The sequence below is a fragment of the Rhipicephalus sanguineus genome, chromosome 7, assembly GCF_013339695.2.
Source record: "Rhipicephalus sanguineus isolate Rsan-2018 chromosome 7, BIME_Rsan_1.4, whole genome shotgun sequence".
Taxonomy (NCBI): domain Eukaryota; kingdom Metazoa; phylum Arthropoda; class Arachnida; order Ixodida; family Ixodidae; genus Rhipicephalus; species Rhipicephalus sanguineus.
In genome coordinates, this window is record NC_051182.1 from 159,675,543 (window position 1) to 159,698,886 (window position 23,344).

Consider the following 23,344-nt stretch of genomic DNA (forward strand, 5'->3'; position numbering starts at 1 on the left):
TTCTTCTCCGAGAGTGAGCGGAACTGCCACCATCACTCCCTTCGAAGTCAACATGAGGGCCATGAAGGGGATACAGATGATAGGCAAAGGTGTTACTGCCCTTTCGGACTTTTGTGCGTGTATGAACCTTTCGCACCAAGGCTTGCACCACAAGACGTTTCAGGGACACCTAAAAAGTTTAGTGAAAGCCTGCGAAAACACAGCGACTGAAAGTGAAGCTGCTAGTGTGGCAGTAATAAAAGAGCTGTATACAGACTTCCTGAACCCCATAGGGAACATCGATGTTGTGTTCGACGGCTCATGGATGACGCGAGGTCGGAGCTCACACATAGGTGTGGGCTGCATCATTGAGCTCTACACTGGCCTTGTAATTGACCATGTTGTTTACTCAAACTTTTGTCTCGGCTGTGCCCTGGGACCACAGCCGCAAGACGAAGGGTACACCGACTGGCTGGCAACCCACGAGTGCCAACGAAACATCGAATGCAACTCTGGCCGCATGGAAGTAGAGGCTGCGCTGACCATGTTTCAGAGGTCCTGGGCCAAGCATGGTCTGCGCTACACGACTGTGCTCTCTGATGGAGACAGCCGCACTTTTCATGCCTTGTCCGAAGCCGAGGTGTACGGCTTTATCCAAATAGACAAAAAGGACTGCATCAACCATGTCCACAAGCGAATGGGTGCAGCTTTACGGAACCTTGTGGACAAAAAGAAGGCTCAGGGTGAGTCTCTTGGGGGTAGAGGAAAGCTCACACAAGAGAAGATCAAGAAGATCGCGAATTACTACGGATATGCCCTGAGGAGCAATATCAATGACGTGCCAGCTATGAAGAGGGCAGTCGAAGCTACACTGCTGCACATGACATCGACAGATGATGCACCAAAGCACTCAAAGTGCCCCGAGGGTGCTAGCTCTTGGTGCAAGTACAATAGAGCCTTGGCCAATGGGGAGAGTCCACCTTCACACAAGAATGCCCTGCCGGCTTGTGTTGGGGCTGCTCTGGAGCCAGTCTTTGCGAGGCTCAGTGATGAGAGCCTGCTGGCACGGTGCTGTGAAGGGAAGACCCAGAACGCGAGTGAGAGTCTTCATTCGGTCATGTGGACCCAAACTTCAAAGAATGGGAACGCTTCGCTGGAAAGTGTGAAGCGAGCTGCCGCTGAGGCTGTTGCCATCTACAACCAAGGAAGAAGGGCAACCAACGAGTCCATTGCTGCAAGTTTGGGCTATATTGCTGGGGATTGCCTTGTTCGACGAAGCCTAGAAAAAGACTCTCTGCGTTTACGCAAGGCAAATGCAACTCATCTGAAGAGCACCAACACAAAAAAGACTTGCAAGGAGACACAAAACGGGTGCAACTGAAGATTACAGTCCTGGACTACTTTGAAGGTATTCTCTCAAGCATAGCAACCTATTACCCAGGGTAACATGCTGCCTAACATCTAGAAGGTTCTTCCTAAAGACTGAAAAGACATGAGCAACCAGTCGCTTGAGCCTCATACCCCATGGCTTTTCCAGAACCCCCCAGCCGCTTGTCATGGTGGGGTTTTGATCATGCGTTGCACATTGGAAAATTTTTTTAGATATGATTCCTTGGGTGGAACAAGACACTTTCTGTTTTGTTTTGAAGGGAAACAGATGGGGAACATGTGAATAAAATTTATGGTTAAAGGTTCCTTTTAGAAATTTATACAGTGCGTGTCAATCTTCAAACGCGATTTTCTCAGCTTCACATTTTTTGCCAACTTGACCAGCCTTACGGATCTTTTCATTATGTTTTTGTAAGGTAATTTTGATAAATTTTATACCGTTGAATTCGTAAGAAATAGGACTGTGGAGCTATGCTATTTTTTTGTGGCTAAGATGAACATATGAAATTTTGTGAACAATAATGTGAGCTAATTGCATTTCAAGATTACACAATGTCAATACAATTGAAAGTTCTTATATGATGATATATCTCAGTGACAATATAAATAGCATAGCTCCACATGGCAGGTCTTTGGCTACAGCTGCATCTTAAACAGAACCTAAAAATACTGAGGGAAAGTGTCTTAATGACCCGTAAGAAATTACCTAATTAGATTTCACTTATGCTCTCACAATTTGATAACTAATTGATAACTAACTAAGTACATGAAAACTAATTATATTTTTGAAAACAGGAGGAAGAAATACATATACACACCCAATTTCATTACAATATCTCCAATAATAAAACTTTTCGTTTCGAGACCAGTGTCTCCCCTTAATTGAGTTTTGAAGTTCGTGAAAGTGCCGGATCGGAAATATAAGCAAAAGAGGATGAGGTCACCGAGTGGATACCACGTACGTCACGAGTTCTGGCCGGGTTACCGGAGGCGTGTACGAGACCGACAAAGCTGGTAGCGACACCTGATGATGCGTAGCCTAACCAGAGACCTACAATATAACATCGCAGCGACTTACCCGCTTACTGATTCTATGTAAAGCATTTGCAGTGAGATAATTAGCAACTCACAGTATTCTCATTGCTTTTTTTCCCGACAAGAACTACAACGCGACGGAAAACATCGAAAGAAAAAATTATTGTAGTTGGACAAAACGCCACAAGATGTCGCTACGGGCTCCGCAGTTGCAGTTGCTGCTGCAGCCGTCAACAGCTCCGCAAACGATAGGAAGTCTACAGACGAACTAAAGCTCTCTGCTGCCGGGATCATATTGCGTAGTGGACAGATAACTGCTTCGACCCTCCGACGTGCGTACGTGGGATTGGTATGCCTTGAGAACGCGGCGTTCCCCGATGTAAATACGAGTCAGTAAAGCGTACATCACGTCATTTGCATGTTACGCATAAACACTGTTACAGAGCGCCAATGTCGTGATTTCAATGCTTCCTTTGTCACTTCTCATCCTGCTACTTTACGAATGATCGGAGCGAAAATGTTTCGGCACGTCTAATGCTTCGGCTACTCCAAGCCTGGCGGAAAACGTCGCCTCAGTTGGACAACGACAAGAACAAAATCGCGGCTACCGGCGAGATTCGCAAAGTGAATCGAGCTTTTCTTACTGATTTTTACACTCCTGCCAGCTCTTTCGTCCATCACCGCACTAGATAAGCAACGTAGTTTGACAATCGAGGAAACAAGCACTCGCAACGCTCAACACCTGCTCAACACAGCAAACGAAACAGCAGCACTGACAACATAGCAGAAGCTGGCCAGTGACGTCACTGGTTCTTGCGTTCTTGTTTACCAAGTAGACCATCTACGTCACGGGGCTACCGAGTGCTCTTCGAAATCGAAACTGCCTCCGGTCGTAACATACGAGCATATAATTAAACGTTCGTCTCGCGCTGGGGCAAATGAGTTTCGTTGCCGCTATTATCGAGTCAGTAGCCATTGATTAAGAGCAAAAAACAGAGGTTCACAAATTTTCTGTCACCACTCCTTTAAGTAAAGGTATGTTGAAAAAACTCGTGCATTTATTGTGTTTATTTCGGCCATTCGATAATTCGGACATTGAGGTTACCTAACAGATACTTGTTTCCAAAACTGTTTGTAACTTGTTCACATTGGTGACCAAAGTATAGCGCATCGACTACGAAGAATATACATATGCATCTTATAGTTTAGTGTGAGAGTACTTGCGTTTCTATGTAGCAGAACGAGACATTTTTGCTGTGAAATGCAAGATGCTATGAAATGAGTGTGAAATGGTGCAACCAGTAGCCGTAGCACACTGCTTGAGCTCGGTACCAAGACAGTTTGTCACATAGTGGTGGTGCAAATGTGGACAAGGATGGCACAAAATTTGATGCGACTTCTACCCAAAAATACTATGCGGTAATGCAAATAAGTTCTGCGGAATCCCGCAAAACAGCGGAAGAGTTAAAGGAAAATAGACAACCACCCATTTGTAGCAAGAAGCCACAAGGTAATCCATACGGATTTCTCAGAAAGAAGACTTTTTAGTTGCCGAAAAAGTCTTACTAGTCCGGGGTTCGAAACCAGGACCAACGCCTTTCTAGGGCAGTTGCTCTACCAATTGAGCTGCCAGGAAGCTAGCAATTGGTACTGCGAGGGCGAATTCATTGACAACTCGAAGCACATAAACGCATAGCATTGCAAATGAATTCCACAGAACTCGTATAACAGTTTAGTTTGTGTATTTTTGAAGGATTGTCAGTGTGATGCAAGCTGCACGCGAGGGAAAGCGATCGCCAACACGCTGACGTCACTGTAGCCCAAGTACAACCAAATCTGCTTGTCCCCAACTGTAGCATGAAGCAGGGCATTATTGGGGATTTTTTTTGTGCTGCTCTGATTCAAATAAATTTGATTGCTATGGCCTAACAATTTTTTCGGGCTGTTCAATTTTTCGGACTATTTTATGGTCCTCGCGAGGTCCGGAAAATTGGGCGGCGAATGTACATAAACATCATTTTGTTTTAATTAATCATGGCGAACTCAGGGCTTCGTTGGAGGCTTGTACCCCATGGTCGTGTCCTCTTCCATGGCCCTGGGACATTGTACTCTCCGGGGCCTAATGGAAGCAGCACTGAATGTATGCAGTGTCTGTGTAGCAGGATCTCTGAGGACATGTTAACCTTGATTTACTGCTACGTGTGAACAGTGAGCAGCTTAAAAGTGCTAGGCTACCAGGGTTAGTACAGTCAAACCTCAATGTTACAAACACGGATATAAAGAATTATCGGTCATTACAAAGTACAGTAGAACCTCATTTATAGATGGCTGGCACGTGACGTCATGGACACAGCTTCTGAAAGGAACTGGGACTCCACGATGGCGGCTTTGATGACAAACAAGTTGCGTCTATGTGAAAACGACGCGGCAGGAACGTCTCTGTGCGCGAATAATGAAAGAATGTGCATGCGATGTTTTGATAAGATTAATGTGACATCGTAAACGTCGCGTCCCCACGTGCTGGTGCTCCAACATGGCGCTTTCAGTGACGTCAGTGCAACCCATGTATATGTTTCTGGGGGAAAAAAAAAACGCGGAAAATAAACGTACGATCCGGGAAGTCTTTTAAGATCCGAATCCAGTAAAAATTGAGGCTCACAAGTCTATATTGAGGTGCATGGGCAGAAAACCTGTTTCTCAAAAGACATAGTTTGACTCTTCGATTTTCGAACTTGTGGCAGCCAGAGGTAAGCCAGCTAGTTGGGTCCTGACAGGAAACGTCATATTCACGTGTGCAGAAATCCCGAGACAATCCGAAGATTGCCGCGTGTGAGCGTCGGTTCTTTCTGCATTGCCGCTTGGAAATATGGGGCTAGGTTTGCCGAAAAGTGAAAGTGATAGTCTCGAGCATACGCATGTGGGATACGGTCATGTACGTTCCCAAGATCACTCCTGACTCACCGCGTCCATGAAAAAAAGTGCAGCACCGTTAACAACTCGACAAGCTCCACTCTGCGCAGTGCATGTAACAGTCATGGTACAACACGATGTGAAATCTTGCGAAAGCGACAGCTGTTCACGGCTCTCGCATGCTACGTCGCACACACACGCCTGATACTAGTTTGTGTTTGGTCTTGACTTGAGACATGCGGCGGCATGTTTGCCGCCACTCATAATTGCACCATCTTGCACGCCGGAACGGGCTTTAGAAGATAATGCCAGCCGTAATGGAAACCGAAGTTGAAATCCCCAAGCGAACATCTTCTCTTTTTTGCGTCTGACAGTGAGAAATCTTCCCGAACAAATTTGTCCTGGCAAATTCTGGCTACCCACGGGTAAGCAGAACTGTCCAGCCAGAGCAAAACGAACACTGACTGGAAGTGCGCCGCGTGATGGGCAGAGCAACCCGATAATAAATCAAGGATCAATGTACCGTGCTATGGATGAAGGATTTGCAGTGCTCAGCGACATCGTGATAAGTGCTACAGAAATTCATTGCAGTACTGTGTGTTCATGTGCTTCGAGTTGTCGATGAATTTGCCCTCGCGCTGCCCATTGCTAGCTTTCTCGCTAGCTCAGTTGGTAGAGCGACTGCTCCGGAAAGGCGTTGGTCCTGGACTCGAACCCCGGACCAGGACGAATTTTTCGGCGACGAAGAAGTTTTCTTTCTGCGAAATCCGTATGGATTTCTTTGTGGCTTCTTGCTACAAACGGGTGGTTGTCCATTTTCTCTTTCTTAACTATGCAGTAGCTATTCTGTAGAAGGTCTTGCATCACCAGCTACTGTTGCCGAACACTAATGTCGCTTCATTGTTGGCTTGCTCACACTACTTTTGGCTAGAGGGGACTGCAAATTGGGCCGGTGAGACTGTTGTGCTGCTGTTGCAACGTCTGCATAGCTGGCTGGCCAGATATCAAAAGGAGTATAGAGAATAAAATTTCAAGAGTGTGCGCGTGCAAATGAATGATCGGGAACACTGAACTATTAAAGGGATACTGAAAAAAAAATTGGAAATACTGCTGTAAACATGGAAATTATACACAGAGGACGCTTCTCTTTCGATAAACAGTTTATTGCGTGTATTTTTGAAGGATTGTCAGCGCGCGGCGGCTGCACGCCAGTGCATGCAGGGTGCACATGTTCCTGTCCTCCTCTTCCCTTTCCCCACCTCTCCTTTACATTCCACTCTCCCCCTTCCACAAAGGCGCTGAGGCATGCCCCACCATTTAGCTTTACCCCAGCCAGGAGCATTGTTCGCTGTCGGTGCTGTTCATAGTACACTCAGACCTCATCATATAACAAAGTCTCATCTGCCACGAAAATAACTTCGTTATATCTGAAAATTCGTTATAAATGTTTATTTATAACACTGTAGGTATGACAAGGCTGTTCTTCATTTACTTCATTATAACCGATAATTCGTTATATCCGTGTTCGTTATAACGAGGTTTGAGTGTAGTCTAGGAACCGTAGTGGGAGCTGAGCATGTTGGGAGATGCTGGCGATGGCTGGCATTGTTGGCATGTGTGTTTCCTTGGGGTGCATAAGACGTCGTCTCTAGTTCACACAGCATGGCGACTAGACGCAGCAGTTTCAGAAACTCATTAAATTCGTTATTTTCCTCTAGTCTCTGTCTGAAACTAATGTTGTGTCTATCGATTTCAGCACCCATTCTTTCAATTTGGCTGAAAATCTTGGCAACAAAAATTTTGTTCAGTATCCCTTTAAGATTGAAGGCAACAGTTTTACTTGTTGCTGACTTATTAAGGAAGGGGTGGCCAGTTGTATGTTTTTGTATATATTTGTGCGTTTTTCGTGAGTGGCTGGTGGCCTATAGTGCCTCATTTTGACATTTTGGTTGTTATAGCCAGTATTATGAAGTGTGAAAGTAGTTGCTGGAACAATATGGAGCAGACCAAATTGTGTAGTGTAGTCTGTTGTGTCCAAAAATATGTTCTATACAGACTTATTGTAATGAGCACTGATGTTAGTAGTAGCAGTTCAGTGGTCAGGGTTATTTTGTGTGCCCATGTGCTCTCGTTTATTTGAAAATATTAATGGGACTTTTACATGTATTGTACTGTTTGTGTGTTAAACTCCTTCATTTTATCGCTTTTTTAGTAATTGCTCGACCCTCAGTTCAATTGAATCATTTTTACAAGCACATGCCTAGTGTTCTTTTGTCAGTAAATGCTTTTATGTTCTGTAAAAATTTGCTGTTCCTTGTTATGCCTTGTTTATTAGAATCGTTGATCAGAATTATTTCAAATAGGAATTGATTATAGGGCAGTGTGTGGAAATATTTTTGACAATAAGCCTCTTTCTTTTTTCTTCTTGGCAGACGCCGGCAAGTCTACCATAGGAGGCCAGCTTCTGTAAGTTGTGTTCTTGGTTTTCCTACCGGGTTTTATTACCAGAAAGCTCGACTTTTTATCGAAACAGTACCGTGCAAAGCACTTCTTGTACATGTCGTAGAGTTTTCCGGTAATAACTGGAAAACCGGTAATAAACCGGTTTCCCAGTTTGTTGGAAAGAGCTTGTCCTGTGTGTATCTCTGCTTCGTTCCCTTTCTCTTTTTTTTTTCTTTTTTTTTTTCCACGCTGCTTAATATGAACCAATTCCAACTAGGTCAGATGGCCGCGTTGCTACGAATCTTTCCACATGTGCAGTATAGCGCATACACAACCAACACAGAGAAGATGGAAACAACAGACTGGCGCTGCTCTGTGGTATTTGTTTCTGTGCTCTACACTTTTTAGTGGCTTATGAGAAGCCAACAGCCCAACAATCCATTTTGCATCTCGTATGTTTCTACTGGTGGGGGCTATAAGGCCAGTTTTGGTAGGTGGGAATTGCCTGTGACTATTTTCTATGCATAGGCTACAATTATCCGAGCAACTGCGGGCATGGCCGTTCCTGGATCTCTTAGCATCGTTGTAGTCCAAGCCAGTGGTGTGCCATTGGCTGCCGTGGACGTCTGTTTTGATGTTTCTCGTTCTCCGTGTATGCAGATATTTGACAGGGATGGTAGACAAGCGAACATTGGAGAAGTACGAGCGGGAAGCGAAAGAAAAGAACCGAGAATCTTGGTACCTCTCCTGGGCACTAGACACAAACCAGGTAAGCGTGTCTGGCTGTCAGTAAGCCTGCATGCCGATTGCTTCAGTCAACATCCGATTTTTCGGACTTCCTAGGGACCGCAAAATCGTTTGAAAAAACTGGCAGTCCTAAAAAATGAATTCATACTTTTTTATTGCGCTGAAGCGGTCAAATCGCCATAGCCACATTCGAAATACTTTTAATGCCTCCCAGTACACTTATCAGGCATTTTCTTGCACACCCAGGCTCTTGCAAATACATTCCGTATCTACCGCAAACCCCACTTAACTAAACGTGCCACCCGCCACTTGCAGATTTGCATCTCGTGATGAGCACCGCTGATAGCAGTAAAGCGCACAATAGATTACGGCTCTCTCGCATGACACGAGAGAGCAGACACGGACACACCTGTGTTCCTCACCTTTCTGTGCGCTGTAGGTGTTAACATGGAATGCCAACATGCCCAAGTTCACGTTCTTTCAAATTTCATGGCCTTTACTCGATGCAAAGTTGGGAGTGAAGTTGCAGGTGTGCAGAAATGTTCGGGTGGGCATTGTTTTAATTTCTTCCCTCTAACTTTTGTTAACAGGAAGAACGGGACAAGGGCAAGACAGTGGAAGTGGGCCGTGCCTACTTCGAGACTGAGAACAAGCACTTCACACTCCTGGACGCACCGGGTCACAGATCCTTCGTGCCCAACATGATTGGAGGTGCCTGCCAGGCCGACCTGGCGGTGCTGGTGATCTCGGCGCGCAAGGGCGAGTTTGAGACGGGCTTTGAGCGAGGGGGCCAGACGCGAGAGCATGCCATGCTGGCCAAGACGGCTGGGGTTCGACACCTGGTCGTCCTGGTCAACAAGATGGACGACCCCACGGTGGAATGGTCCGAGGAGAGGTCAGTCGCCTTGCTGTCTTCTAAGTCTGTGCTTTTGTACTTGCTAACAATTGCTGTTGGTGCCCCTAAACCACCCCACGGTCGAAAAATATTGTGGTGTTGCAGTCGTGCACAAGTCTGCAGTAAACGGATGGCTGTGAGAAGTTTTTGAAACTGTGCCATAATAGTGGAGTTACGCGCGTTTGATGATCCAAAAATTCATCTCACTCGTTTCACTACGTTCCATTAGCCGGCTTGTCTCGCCTCATGGCCAAGTGCGTTTTGCCATGCCAGGAGGAAGAGCAGGGGGCGCACATACCTGTAAGCAGAGACAGGTTCTTGTTGTTGACATGACCAGATGAGTGTCGTGACGTCACTACCAACACTGGGGATACCGAAAGGCCTTGAGAGGGGCAGGGTTTGTTTTATTGCGTGACACATCCATGGCTCCTGGCGCTGCTACATATGGCACTGTTGATTGTGACAGCATTCTGAAATCAATGCACGTGTTGACTTGAAATGTTGAAAAAAGTATTAGAAGGGGCTCTGTAAAGGTGCGCTATGTGCAAATAGAATTTTCAGTTACAGTGGGAGATTAGTGCTTGAATATCTGAAGCATTATTTTCGTAAAACATTTTAACCGTGATAGAGGGCCTATGAATTGTGCCCTCGTAAGCCCAAAGGCACACGCTATCTTCACTGCTTATGGCGATGCAACCCTTATCTCCAGCTCTGGATACACTGCGGTCTGGCCTCAAATGTTTTCGGCATGTCGTGATGTGATCCTTCTCTGTGCACCAGTTGCAAATACTTTTCGAAAATTATGAATTCTCACTATGCTGCCAGAATTCCAAGTGCTTCCACGTACTCGATAGCTCTCTCTTGTTGACACTATGGCCAGCTGGTTTCAATGTTTGTCAAACCTTTCTTTTTTTTTTTTTTTTTTTTTCATGGAGGAAAGGTTCTTGGGAAATGTGCGCTAATAAGCAAGACCATTTGGTCCCCGAGAGCTTCTCCGACTGTGACTTTAATCAATATGAACGTTTATTATTTAGAAATACTGTTGATCCTTGCTTGAGTGTCGTTACTGGGTGGTGCAACACTTTGAATCAATTTGGTAGGTGTGTAATTATACAGCTTACATCAGTAAAACTGAGATTACACACTTAATGGGAATACATAAACATTGTTTTGTTTTGATTAATCATGGAGAACCCAGGGCTTCGTTGGAGGCTTGTACCCAATGGTCGTGTCCTCTTCCATGGCCCTGGGACATTGTACTCTCCGGCACCTGACAGAAGCAGCACTGAATGTATTCACTGTCTGTGTAGCAGGATCTCTGAGGACATGTTAACCTTGATTTACTGCTACGTGTGAATGTTGAGTGGCACTAAAGTGCTGGGCTACCAGGCTGAGTACAGTCAAACCTCAATATTATGAACACGGATATAGGGAATTATCATTACGAAATAAATGAATAGTCTTGTCATAGATGCATCAACAAATGTACGTTTATTATAAACATATATTTCATCGTCAATATATATATAAAAATGGCAGGAAGGGGAAGATAGAAACTTGCAATGTTTACGGATTTTTTGATCTTCAATATACAGTCAAATCCCGCTACAACGAAATTGACGGGATGCGCGATACATTTCGTTGTCGCGGAATTTCGTTGCAGTGAAATTTCATCTGTAGACCACAAAAAATAGGAAGATCTTATGATCATGACTCGTCCTTTGGTCCCGGCAAGCGCATGCATTGTCCTTTACATTTAAGGGGGGACATGGCACTTGAAAAAAAGTTCTTTATTTCTTGATCAATTTTGATGAAACTTCCCGAGTTTTTGTATATTTGTGTGCTAATTTCAAGTATGCAATTATTTTTATAGTATGATGTGTAGTTTTTAAAACAAAATATTTCGTGTGCCACTTGGGGAGCAAGTTTTTATCTAAACTGAGTTAGTTACAAAGTAAATCGGCATGTCACGATAATCTGCCATTGGAACTGTGTGCAGTGCAACAAAAATGGATGTTCTAAACCCATTAGAACTAAAGTTATTGTATGTTGAACATTCACAAGTGAAATTCTAGCCTGAAATTGACTTTCTCGCGAATGTTCAACATACCATAACTTTTGTTCAAATGGGTTTAGAACAAGCATTTTTGTTGCACTGCACACAGTTCCGATCGCAGATTATCGTCATATGCTGATTTACATTGTAACGCAGTCTCTTTAGAAATAATCTTGCTCCCCAGAAGGCACATGAAATATTTTGTATTTTAAAGACTATGCAGTATACTAAAAAAGTAATTGCATATTTGAAATCAGCACACAAATATACATAAAGTTGCCAAGTTTCATCAAAAGAGAGCAAGAAATAAAGAAAAATTTTTAAGAGCAGTGTCCCCCCTTAACTCTCACTAACTCGAACGTACTTGGCGGCACACGGAGTGAATGTATTTTCTCGCATGTCAGTCGATCCCGGATATATCGATAATTCGATATAAGAAATATGCGTATTTAAGGCTTCAATTAAAGCACTGCAGGCCTCGACACAGTTTTCTGAAATCGTAAAAAGCGCTAACATGACGATTCGCTCACATATGCTAAAGAACAAGGCGAGAACTTCTCCTTTCGCAAGTTAGCGCACTTTATTTCGCATGAAAAAAGTCCGTCAACTTGTCTTGCTTCTTGCGCGCCGTGAATTCGTCAAGTCATCGTCAATATCATTGAAGCTTTCCAAATAATTAAATTCAGCACCTTCGGCCACAACAGCGGTGATCAACGCTGAACGCTGATGCGAGCTCTGTAGCACGGTAAAGGGTTAGCGGTGGCAGCGGCAGCTGGCATCTTCAAACCGCACGGGTCCATTTCCGCAGCACCGGCAACGTCAGCTATGATCTCGGCATCGATGCAATCAGAAACAGCTACGTCATTATCTGCACCGATGAAGTCACTCGCTGTGCTCCCGTCCGATACGGCGCCCGGAAACGCTAATAAGTCGCAAAATTCACTGACGCACCATACACCGTAGTCGGCGGTCATGATGCGCCCAAAGTCGTCACCTGGCACCAAGGCCCGTAAGGAAACAGTGCACGACGGTGCTTTACTTGACGTCGCTGCAAACACCGGTCATCATTTTTATCGCTACGAGCGGCACAATGTTTACTTCGACTCCCACATGACGATTTATCAAGAACGAAGCGCGAAGTACACATTCCGCACGAGACAACGCTGCACGAAGAAACATTTCTCCACCGTCGACATGTTGGCGACACTGGCGATACCGATGGCACTTGTGGCTTTGCAGAAGGCAGCCGCTACGTTGGCGAGAAATGCGAAAGAAAGCGTAGCTTCTGAGATTTGCGTTCTAAAACCGAAAACACTAAAAATACGTCACGAGGTTGCGAATCTCGAAGGCCTTCAAGAAAGGGAATGCAAACATTACAACAAGGCTGCCAAGTCGCTTCGAATTCTCATTTTGGTGCTCTCGGCAATCAGCCTCTTTGAAAAACAGTAGCCCATGCGTTAAAACCTGCGGACCGCGCGTCAAATATACTGGTGAACTGGCAAGCGCTGTGCAACGAGCTAGAGCAACGCAATTTCGTCACCTGTGCGCGATGAGGGATTGGAACTTATTAAGAATGCGCCCGAAAAATGATCAGTAGTTGTTAGGAAAAATGCACTTTCTGGGCTTTGGAGCGGGGCAGCGTTCAATGTAGCGGATGTTTCGCTGTGCGAGAGTTCGATATACGTGCACACCAGCCCCATACATTTGCATGGGAAATTCAAGGGGATTTCTCAACTGTTCGATATAGCCAATAATTCTATATATCAGAGTTCGATATACCCGGGATCGACTGTATTAAGTACGAGTTGTAAAAAGGGAATGGTCTGTTGCAGGTACAACGAGTGCAAGGACAAGCTGGTGCCGTACCTGCGCAAGTGTGGTTTCAACCCCAAGACGGAGCTGACGTTCATGCCTTGCTCGGGGCTGACGGGGGCCTACCTGAGGGAGGTGGCACCCCCTGACGTGTGCCCCTGGTACCGGGGTCCCCCGTTCCTCGAGTACATCGACAGCCTGGCCCCGCTTAGCCGGTCGGCTGACGGGCCTTTTCGCATGCCTGCTGTTGACAAATACAAGGTGCGTGCATTGTGTGTGAAATGATTTCTTTATTGGATTTTTGCAAACCACAGGAGCGGATCGACCAAAGCCGCATAACGTTGGGTTATGGGGCAGCACCCTAGTGCTACATGCGTACTCGAAAAGCGGCAGGGTTTCTTTTTGTTGTATTTACTGTAATAATTTTGCAGGAAGACCTTGTGTAATTGCACTGTCTCTTTAATTGGGACATTATTGTCCTTTACGTATTATTACGCTTATTACACTTCCATTTTCAGTTTGTAGTAACAGTAGCACATCTTGTTATCCACTCCTCCTATGTAATGCCCTATACTGGGCCCTCAGGGTAACTAAATGAAACGAAATGTCAAAATGGTTAAGGAATTAATGTTTTGCTGTGTGTGCTTTTACACAAGCTTGAGTAGGTTTGAAATGTGTCACGACAGGACATGGGCACAGTGGTGCTGGGCAAAGTGGAGTCCGGGTCGGCGAGGCGAGGCCAGCAGCTGTTGCTGATGCCAAACCGGCGGACTGTTGAGGTGCTCCAGCTATGGTCCGACGAGGATGAGACGAATGTCATCACGTCGGGGGAGAACGTCAAAGTCAAGCTCAAGGGCGTGGAGGAAGAGGTAAGTCTTGTCTGCTCATGGTTACTTGCACGTGTCCTCTTTCCTTGTACGCTCAAGCCTCGATATAATAAACTACCAGTTATAATGAAGTATATAGAGCATAGTCTTGTCGTAGATACAGTGTTACGAATTTATGCTTCACAATATTTCTGATATGCAGGCGCCGACCGTTTATTCGGACACCTTCGCGGCACCACCACTCGTCCCATTGAAGTAATGCAAACTCTCAACTGAAAATTCGGACACTCCACAGTGCAACGTTGAAGGCCATGACAAGCTGTCAGAAATGTTTACAATATTTTTGATAGGTTGCCAGCACTGAAATGTTGCACTGGCTATAGCTGGAGATCGTGCCAGTGTCAAAATCCACGCAGAAATTACCGATCTCAAAGGCTATGTTTGCAGGCTGCACGTAACAGAGGCCTTTTGGCTTTAGCCAGTCACGTATCTATTGAACGGCTACCACAACCAAACAGCAGGCCAAGCCAAGATCAGAATGGGCTCGGTGCGGTGTTTGAGGTGAATGACAGCGCGTATAAGTACGACGTAGATCCTAGCTCGGACAAAGAGAGTATGACAACACGAGCCCTGCAAAATCAACTAGCCCAATGTCGTTCCCTTTTGGCGTTTGATGGTTTGCGTTGTCAGATGTTTGTGTGGCTAGGCCTGATCTTCGTCCCGAGCTTTGTGTCTCGCTTTCTTGTTGCTTGACGAGCAAGGCCTGATCTGCTGAAATTGCTCTGACGCCACCTGTTCTATGGGCGCTGAGGGAACTAAAGAAATGTGGCTACTACAAGGCCCTGACAATGGCGAAAAAAAGCAGCAATTATTTGCTAGGTGGAAGGCGGCTGACCTCAGTCCGAAGTTGCTTAGTTTTCGCCGAGTTGCACGATGAGATCATCCCTCAGCTACTCGAACCAGCGCATGTGGACAGTGAATGCTGCGATGACGCGACTCCCACACCACAGCCATCAAATGCGGATTTAGCGTAGGCCGTTGCAGTGCTATTGCCGACCCACAGGGGTGGCAAAACATTGGCTGAAATCCCTGGCTCAAATACAGGCAGACTTAGTTACGCATAAGCATGCATGTGTACAGACGCACATTGACAAGTTTTTTTTTTTGGTCTCTGGGCCAATAAAGGTGCTTTTTTTCTGGTGAATCCTTTTTTCGAACTCCTGATTATTTAGACTTCTCGGCGGTTCCCGCCAAGTTCGAATTAATGGTCGGCGACTGTACAGCATGCTCTCGGTAAGCAAAAAGCTCTTAAACAGAATTGCTGTTTAAACCGAACAACTTCCTATGCTATGATTGGTTTCGTAATTGGGTTCTGCACCTCTGTTGCCTCCTCTCAGTAAATGGAACTCCTGTTAAACGGAGCATATTTTCTTGGTCCCTTCAGGTTCTGTTCTACTGTCACGGAGCTATTTTCGTGTGAGATGCTTTTTATTTTTCTTTTTTTTTTCCACACTACAAATGCTTAGTGTTTCGTTCTCCCTTCCAATGTACAAATTCCTTCGTTTCGCCTTCTATGTAGTTCATTTTATGCATTATTTCTCATTTTCCTTTAACACCCCCCCCCCCTTCCCCCCATTGTACTCTATGCTTCTCAGGGCCTGTGGGGTAATATGAATAGATGAACAGATCTGCACCCACATAGGTTTAGGGTATCAGTTCCGCTTCCCAGCAAGGCTTTTGCATTCTTTCTCCAACAAAGTTCCTTCTTGAGTTTCTGTTACATCTACAGTTGTCCCAGTCTCTTCTGAGAGCCGCTTAGCGATTGCCATGCAACCTTGCCAGTCTGCCCAGTTGGCTTGCCAAAGTTTCACATCATTTTGTTTTCGTGTTGCATCTGAGATCAAGGAATGCTGATTCATTGTGCTTTGGGTCTCAGCGCAACTTTTTTACGTGGTCAAAGTAAGGAAGACACGCCACAGCGTCCTTCGTTCAGGTTTTTCGAAAAGGTGCACTGTTACCCAAAGCACGATGAACCAAAACTAACTCGCCCGTCTGGCTGTCTTGCTCCAGGACATTTCTGAGTGCATAGTCTCCCCGTTCAAAAAAAACGCAGGAAGTGTCTCCAGGGTTCGTGCTGTGCGACGTGGTGAACCAGTGCAAGGTGGCCAAGGTGTTTGACGCGCAAGTGGTCATCCTGGAACACAAGTCCATCATCTGCCCTGGCTACAGCGCCGTGCTGCACATCCACGCTGCCATCGAGGAGTGCTCAGTCAAGGTATGTCCTTTTCTGCGATCACTTGCTGCGCGGGCTAGCGTCTTGAAAAAACCTGAAAAGATATCCCCTTTCAGGTACTGTTTGCGTGGCTGTGCATGCCAAGATAGCAAACCGATCGCAAAAGCGCTGAAGAAAACGAAGGGCGTTCACTAAAATGTACTGTGCTTCTTGAGCATATTGAAACATTTTGAGTGCTGTTTTTGCATCCGCTGATAATTAAGAAACCTTTTCAGCACTGCAATCTTCCCCATAGATCCTGTGGTTATCTGAAATATCAGAAGCTAAACCTTCTTACTGTTCAATCTTTCTGGCTACACTTACACAGCTGCAACTGCATTATTTGAAGCCATCCACCATGTTACCTCGCAGCCTCGAAGTGAAGCTCGTCCGTTGCAGCCATTGCTCAAAAGGATGTTTCACATTCACCACCATGGTCATGAGCGGCGCTGGTTAACGAACAATCCCTGAGCTAGATTGTGTATTCATATGTGCCCTTCAACTAGACAAGGTAACAATCTATTGACTATGCAATGCGCAAAATTGTGGAGGTTGTGGGTTTGGCTCCTACCTGTGGAAAGTTTTTTTTTTCGTCCACCTTCACTTTCCTGTAGCTTGCCATTTCCAAACATCATTTATGTTTGAAATCACTTTCTTCTGCTTTCCTCGCCCTCATTAACTCCCAACTTCAACCAATTAGCCAATTAATCGTTCTTTGAGAAACTTTCCTGTGTGTTTCTGAAATAATGAGTAGGGGTTCTTAGTAGGGGTGTGCGAATATCAAATTTTTCGAATACGAATCGAATACGAATATCCACCTTCGAATATCGAATATCAAAGGAAAAATGCCTCCACAGTAACAATATTTTATTTAACATGTAGCTATTTGAAAAAAAAAAAAAAAAACATTAACAGCCTGACTGGTAACACAACATACACTGCTATCTCCAAAACACAATGTCCAGGCTAGCACAATGCACAACACAACACAAGCAAATATCACGGCACAATGAAAGTAATGACTAGATGTTATCGTGAAGAAATATGAGTTGCTCCACATGATCAGGCAGCAGGCGCTCCCTTGTAACAGAGACAACCCCCCCCCCCCCTGCCACTGAAAAGGTACGCTTGCTTGGAACAGAAGTGGCTGGTATAGGGAGTTACATGGGGCAAAGCTTTGCCAGACTGGGGTATCTGAAGGTGCCTACAGTCCGCCACCACTCACATGGGTCACTGTCTTTCTTCAGAAGTGGTCCCGCATAGTGAACGAGTGGTAGTGCGGCACATTACGGCCGCATAATATTGAAAATGTACGGTTACATGATCGCCAACAGCGCTGCACGTCGGAGATGCACCAGCAATAAATCATACGCATTGGGGCGCTCGTTGCAGGCAGATATCGTGCCTGCGTGTACTTACGATGTTTATTGCTCCTCTTGGCAACGTTTTTAGCGATACGAACGCAGCAGAAATGTGGAAGACGAGTTATTTTATGCATGATAATCGAATCGCATATTTGAATTTTTCGAATATTCGAAGTTATCGAATATTCGAATCTTTTCGAATACACCATTTTCGAATCGAATACGAATATTTCGAATGTAATATTCGACGAAAATTCGAAACTTTCGAATATTCGCACACCCCTAGTTCTTAGTGCTTGACCCCGAAAAGGAAGAACGGGGTATTGATAGGCGGGACTGTTCTTCCGCAGACTATCATCTGCCTAGTGGACCGCAAGTCGGGCGAGAAGAGCAAGACGCGGCCACGGTTTGTGAAGCAGGACCAGATCGCCATCATGCGCATGGAATGCGCTGGTGTGGTGTGCATGGAGCCATTCAAGGAGTTCCCCCAGATGGGCCGGTTCACCCTGAGGGACGAAGGTACGTTTGCATTCCTTGTTTCCTTCTGGATCCCTGAACGAACTGTCCCTGACCGAACTGTTCACTGGGTGAACTGTTCGAAAAGTAACCCACTGAGTGAACTGGTGCCTCAGTAAGTGGAATAGTTTCACTTCATTGCTGCCCAGCTTCGACTTTACCGGTTACATGAATTCGCGCTTATGTGGGAGCCACTGGCTGCTATGTCCGACAATGCTATTCTTTTAGCCTACATAGGCATTGTGTATATTAAACTCCATGTGATGTACATTAACATAGTGTACTTAAACGACAGAGACCAAATCATGGATTGAGCATTTGACGGATGATACTGCTGTGACTTTACGTCCGTAAAGTTTGTTTTGTCGCAAGCACTATTCTAAAACCGTTTGATGTTGTAGTTTCGGGACATCGAGTCCCAGAATACTTGATTCAATAGGTTATGGTTTGCTCTGGGGCGCAGGTCGCACCATTGCCATCGGGAAGGTGCTGCGGGTGGTGGAATGACTGGGAGCAGCCCCGGAGCAGTGCCACTCTCCCGGCTCGCAGCCGCCACCACCACCACCCAGGGATTGCCAGCAGCAGCAGCAGCAGCAGCAAGACGCCGCCAGCTCCACCAACTCACCTCGCCACCGCCCACAGCGGCACTGCGAGGGGGGCGCGCGCGGCGTCGACAGCCGGCCCAAACATGCGGTCCGAGCAGCTGCGCCGTCGTCCGCGGGCGGATGACCGTGGCCCCCACGGCGGTGCGCCGTCTGCAGTCGGCTCGGGAATCGAGTCGGGCCCAAACCAGAGCGCTAGAGTCATCAGAAGAGGGTCACTGCAGCACCGCTGTCATGTTGTGCCTCGCTGCATCTGCAGTGTTGGCAAGTTGCTAAAATTTCGAAAATAGGATGCGTAACAGTGCGGTTTCACAAAGAAAAAGCGAAGGACAATGTCCCTTGTCCTTTTCCATATCCGCCGGTTCCACACTTGCATCGTTTCGTGCTCTTAATTTTCCGCATTGTAAGTTACCAGAGTCAAATCCTATTTGAAAGATCGAAACCTAAATACTACAAGCTTACAGAGAAGCACTGTCATGCAAGTTCCTCAATTCTGCCGGTCACACTTGCTCCATTTTAGAGATAGTCCACACGTTGAACCGCTCATTGTTAGCTTGTGCCATTTCTGTGGCTACGGAGATGATGTTTATGGCATGTACAAATGGACTTGTAATCGAGCTAGCTGGACTGCACTGGGTTGCGTCACGTGTATGCCTTTGCTTCAGTAAATCATCGTAGATTTTCCATAGCATAAAAGGATATTCGGTTACAGCGGCCCGGAAGACACCCCAGTCACGCAGACCGCAGTCGATCGCTACACCGGCCAGTCGCGGCTCGAATGACTCGGTGTATTCCGGACCTGCAGGTTTCTGCGACTCCGGCTTTGTAGAAAAGCCTTTTCTGATGACTCTAGCTCCGGGACCCAAACCTTTTTGCTGCGTGGTGGGATGAGCTGCGGAATCCTTGCACGGAAACAAACGGACAACTATGTCGTGCAGTGGGCGCTCTCTTAGCGGCAACACGGCGCACACTGGTTTTGTCGAGGGTGGAGGTCCTCGTGGTGGCATGTTGCGCCCTATAATACAGGTGGTCAAGAGTTTGAGGGGTCGCGGCAAGGTCGTGGTTGAGACACGGATTTAAAGACGGCCGGCGTGTTCCCCCCCTCCACTTTGAAGGACCGCTAGTGATAAGAGGTGACTGTTTGCGAGGCTGCAGTGGTGGTGCGAATGTGGGTGCAAGCACGAAATGCTAGTTACCAATAAATGATGGCCAGTTTTCAGGGGTGTGTTGCACTTATTTCGTTACGCTCTTCGGTGCAAAACGGAAGTTTGTAGAGTATAGCGACAGTCTGGTATTAACTGCCGACTACTGGAACGAATTCATCGCTCCTGGCCATCGTATCGTCTCAGCGCTTTGACGTGATGCCTGTATCTGGTACGAGATGTTTGTTGGTATGTGTGGCTGGTACCAGTTTTCCCCACCATAGCAGCAGTAGATATGTGTCTCCTGGTATTAGTCTGGTATTTTTATTGTAAATTATGGACATCTGCAGTGTGCTGATGTCTTTTTGTACCAGCATGCCTACTTTTCTAGTACCGGTCTCCGGAAGAGAGTCCACTGTCCACAAAGTATTTTTTGGGCGCTTATGCTGCTAGGCTGTACGCCTATTACATTGCAGGATCTCTGGTACCACCATACATACCAACATTTATACCCGGTATCGGTTTAGAATAAACTGGTACTTTTGGTCTTATGTATGCCCTTAAAACTGCTGACTTGTGTAGATTTTTTGGCAACAGTGTACCTTGTACCAGTATCGCGCGTGTTCCAGGCATTAGTCGTTCAAACTAGCGAGTACCAGATTCCCACTGCCATTAGCACAGCCTGCCTATGAAATTGGAAGGCCTTCCCTTGGGCGAAATCCGTGTGCACCGCAATTCAAGAAAAAAAAGTCAATGGGTCGCCACGCAAGTTGGCTCTACTTTGGGCTCGATCCGACTCTCGGACCGTCTGCAGACTCTTCGAGAACAGGACAGGCAATGCGCACCAGCCGTCGAGACGGTCGTTACCGGACGCGACCGGTCTCCAGAGATGATGGAGAGACGTTTTTTTTTTCTTCCTCCTCTTTTGTATAGACTTATGCCAATTTTCAATTTTGTTGCCGTCTTTCCCTGGATTTTTCTTTTATGACAATTTGTTTATACAGTTGTGTGTAGCCTCTCTCTACTCTGTTCTTCTGTGTTTTATATAGTAAATATGTACAATTGCCTTTCCTTTGTACTTTGAAAAAAAAGTTTTTTTGTGACCACGACGCATCAGCTGGCATCTTTTTATCGCTCTTTCAGTGAAGACAGTTTGGTCTATCCCTCAGGCAAGCTGTCAACTTTATTTGCCATATGGACTTTTTTTTTTTAATTACGCAGGGTATTTCGCAGTTCACCATGCATGGGTTTTGGGTTGTCTGGCAATTATCGCATATCACGGCGCTTCATTTTCGTTTCCGTACAAGATACGTCCAGAATTTGTCACGCATTGGAGGTGCTACGTGCGTTTCTCGTTTAGGTTGTCTCGTTCGCCACGTGTATCTTAAAACAGAGCGGTGAAAGTCTTCGTTTAAGCGTTTCACATAATAAGCACGAAGAAAATGTGCGTATGGCTTTTTTTTTTTCCTGGAGGAACGGAGGAAATACTGGTGGCGGTTGACGCACTCGTCGTGCCCTGTGTTCTTTTGTTGTCTGGGCTTGAAAAAGATCTTCGACGGAAAGAAATTCTTGTTTTTATGTCTCGAGGAGATGATCATGTGGTGAAAGGAAGCGGCGGGAGAATTGTCTTTTTTTTTCCCTCCCCTTTTTGTTTTCCCCTTGATTTTGTTGTTTTTACCAAACTTCCAAGGAAAAACTGAAATAAAAACGTTTATTCCAATCAACATTGTTGTGTCAAATGTCTTCGGGAGTCTCCTCATGAGGACAGTGTCCTAGGGATGTTTGCTTTGCTGTTGAAAAATGAACTCATTTTATCTAAATTCTTAAGTCACCATTATTAAATTATGCCAGTTATAAAGAAATTTGATGTCTTAACAATCATCTCTGTGCATTTATAGTGTTGCACTATTCATTTCTTGGCCAATCCTGCAAAGGGGGTGTGAGCAAGTTGCATAGGATTTAAATTGCTTGTACCTGCTGCTTCATTTTTGTTCAACGATGCTGCTGCAGTATGCTTGCTTGCTTGATCCCTTAATTTTGGCTCTCTCCTACTATGGGGGATTGGCCATGAAACAGTCTGTTAATATATGGGGGGAAATTTAGACGAAGGAAAAGGAATTAATGGGTCGTCTAGGTGTAAAGAGAAATTGGAGAATGATTGGTTTATGTGATAATAGAATAATAATATGGAGTACATTCAATTGGCGACAAGTCTGAAGTACCAAATTCTGAGTCTGAATAAACAAGGAATTCTTGTATCGCGAAGAAATTTGCAGACGTTGCTGTGGCCCAGAGAAGATCCCCAAGGGAAAGAATTATCTTCAGAATTAAAAGAAATGCTTTATTTTGCAAATGAAATTTCGAAATGTTTTCTTTTTCTTATGGATAGTGAAACGACAATGAAGTGTGTGATGTTTTCAGGCTCTTGACAGAAAAAGCATAGAGGAGATGGTACCAGACTAGACCTGTGTGAATAAAAATTAAGAGGAGGTATAAGGCATCGAAATTTTGTAAGGCGCTTCCAATTTGCAAGTGGGACACCATTTATTATCCCAAGGAGAAAAAAAAATTACAATCTTGAACTGGTATTTTCTAGGGGTGTGCGAATATTCAAAATTACGAATATTTTTCGAATAGTGTTTGTTATTCGATTCGATTCGCACTGGAATTTTACTATTCGAACTTCCCAAAGACAAATACAGTCAATGTCCGATTAAAAGTGACCCCTTCAGATTTTCAATATGCTTCACCTCATTACACTCTCGTATTGCGGCAAAGCTGCCTTCCAAGCTCCGTTACGGTCGAACCATGGTCGAACTTTGCCAAGAGACAGTCAACGTCCCATTGGAAGTGGTCCAGATTTTCAATATGCTTCACCTCATCACACCCCCGTATTGCGTCAAAGCTGCCTTTCAAGCTCCGCTACGGTCGAACTTGGCCAAGCCACAGTCAACGTCCGATTGAAAGTGGCCCCTAGATTTTCAATGTGCTTCACCTCATCACACCCCCGTATTGCGGCAAAGCTGCCTTTCAAGCTCCGCTACGGTCGCAAATGTATTAACAAAAAAAAAATGCTGGTTCTAACATGGAGATGAAAGATGTAGCAGAGTTGAGGGCTTTATTAATGCTGTTTTGGACCTGAAATTTGGGCAGGGAGTCCGGAAAATCGGACGCCGATACTTTTTACCATCCAATATTTCAGATGTTCTTATATATCGACGTCTACGAGACAGATTTGGAACTCCGGACTTGAAGGGAGCACACCCTTGTCCAACACATCAGTTGGGCTTCCACAGAAGTTGAAAGAGGAGGAGAGGCTGAGGAAATGGCATCTTTGCCTATCAGTAAAGTGTTGT

The 23,344-nt window shown here is 45.5% G+C and overlaps 1 protein-coding gene across 1 annotated transcript in view; it reads left to right on the top strand.

Annotated features, from left to right (window-relative positions):
• Positions 1-21,715, top strand: part of LOC119400402 (eukaryotic peptide chain release factor GTP-binding subunit ERF3A) — a 29,705-nt gene extending 7,990 nt beyond the window's left edge. The window contains exons 4-11 of the mRNA XM_037667423.2: positions 7,746-7,779; positions 8,416-8,524; positions 9,093-9,397; positions 13,286-13,526; positions 13,952-14,134; positions 16,206-16,367; positions 18,079-18,247; positions 18,708-21,715. Coding sequence (XP_037523351.1) covers positions 7,746-7,779; positions 8,416-8,524; positions 9,093-9,397; positions 13,286-13,526; positions 13,952-14,134; positions 16,206-16,367; positions 18,079-18,247; positions 18,708-18,751 — 1,247 coding nt within the window. The 3' untranslated portion in view covers positions 18,752-21,715. The remainder of the gene's footprint in view (positions 1-7,745; positions 7,780-8,415; positions 8,525-9,092; positions 9,398-13,285; positions 13,527-13,951; positions 14,135-16,205; positions 16,368-18,078; positions 18,248-18,707) is intronic.
• Positions 21,716-23,344: the final 1,629 nt, after the last annotated feature.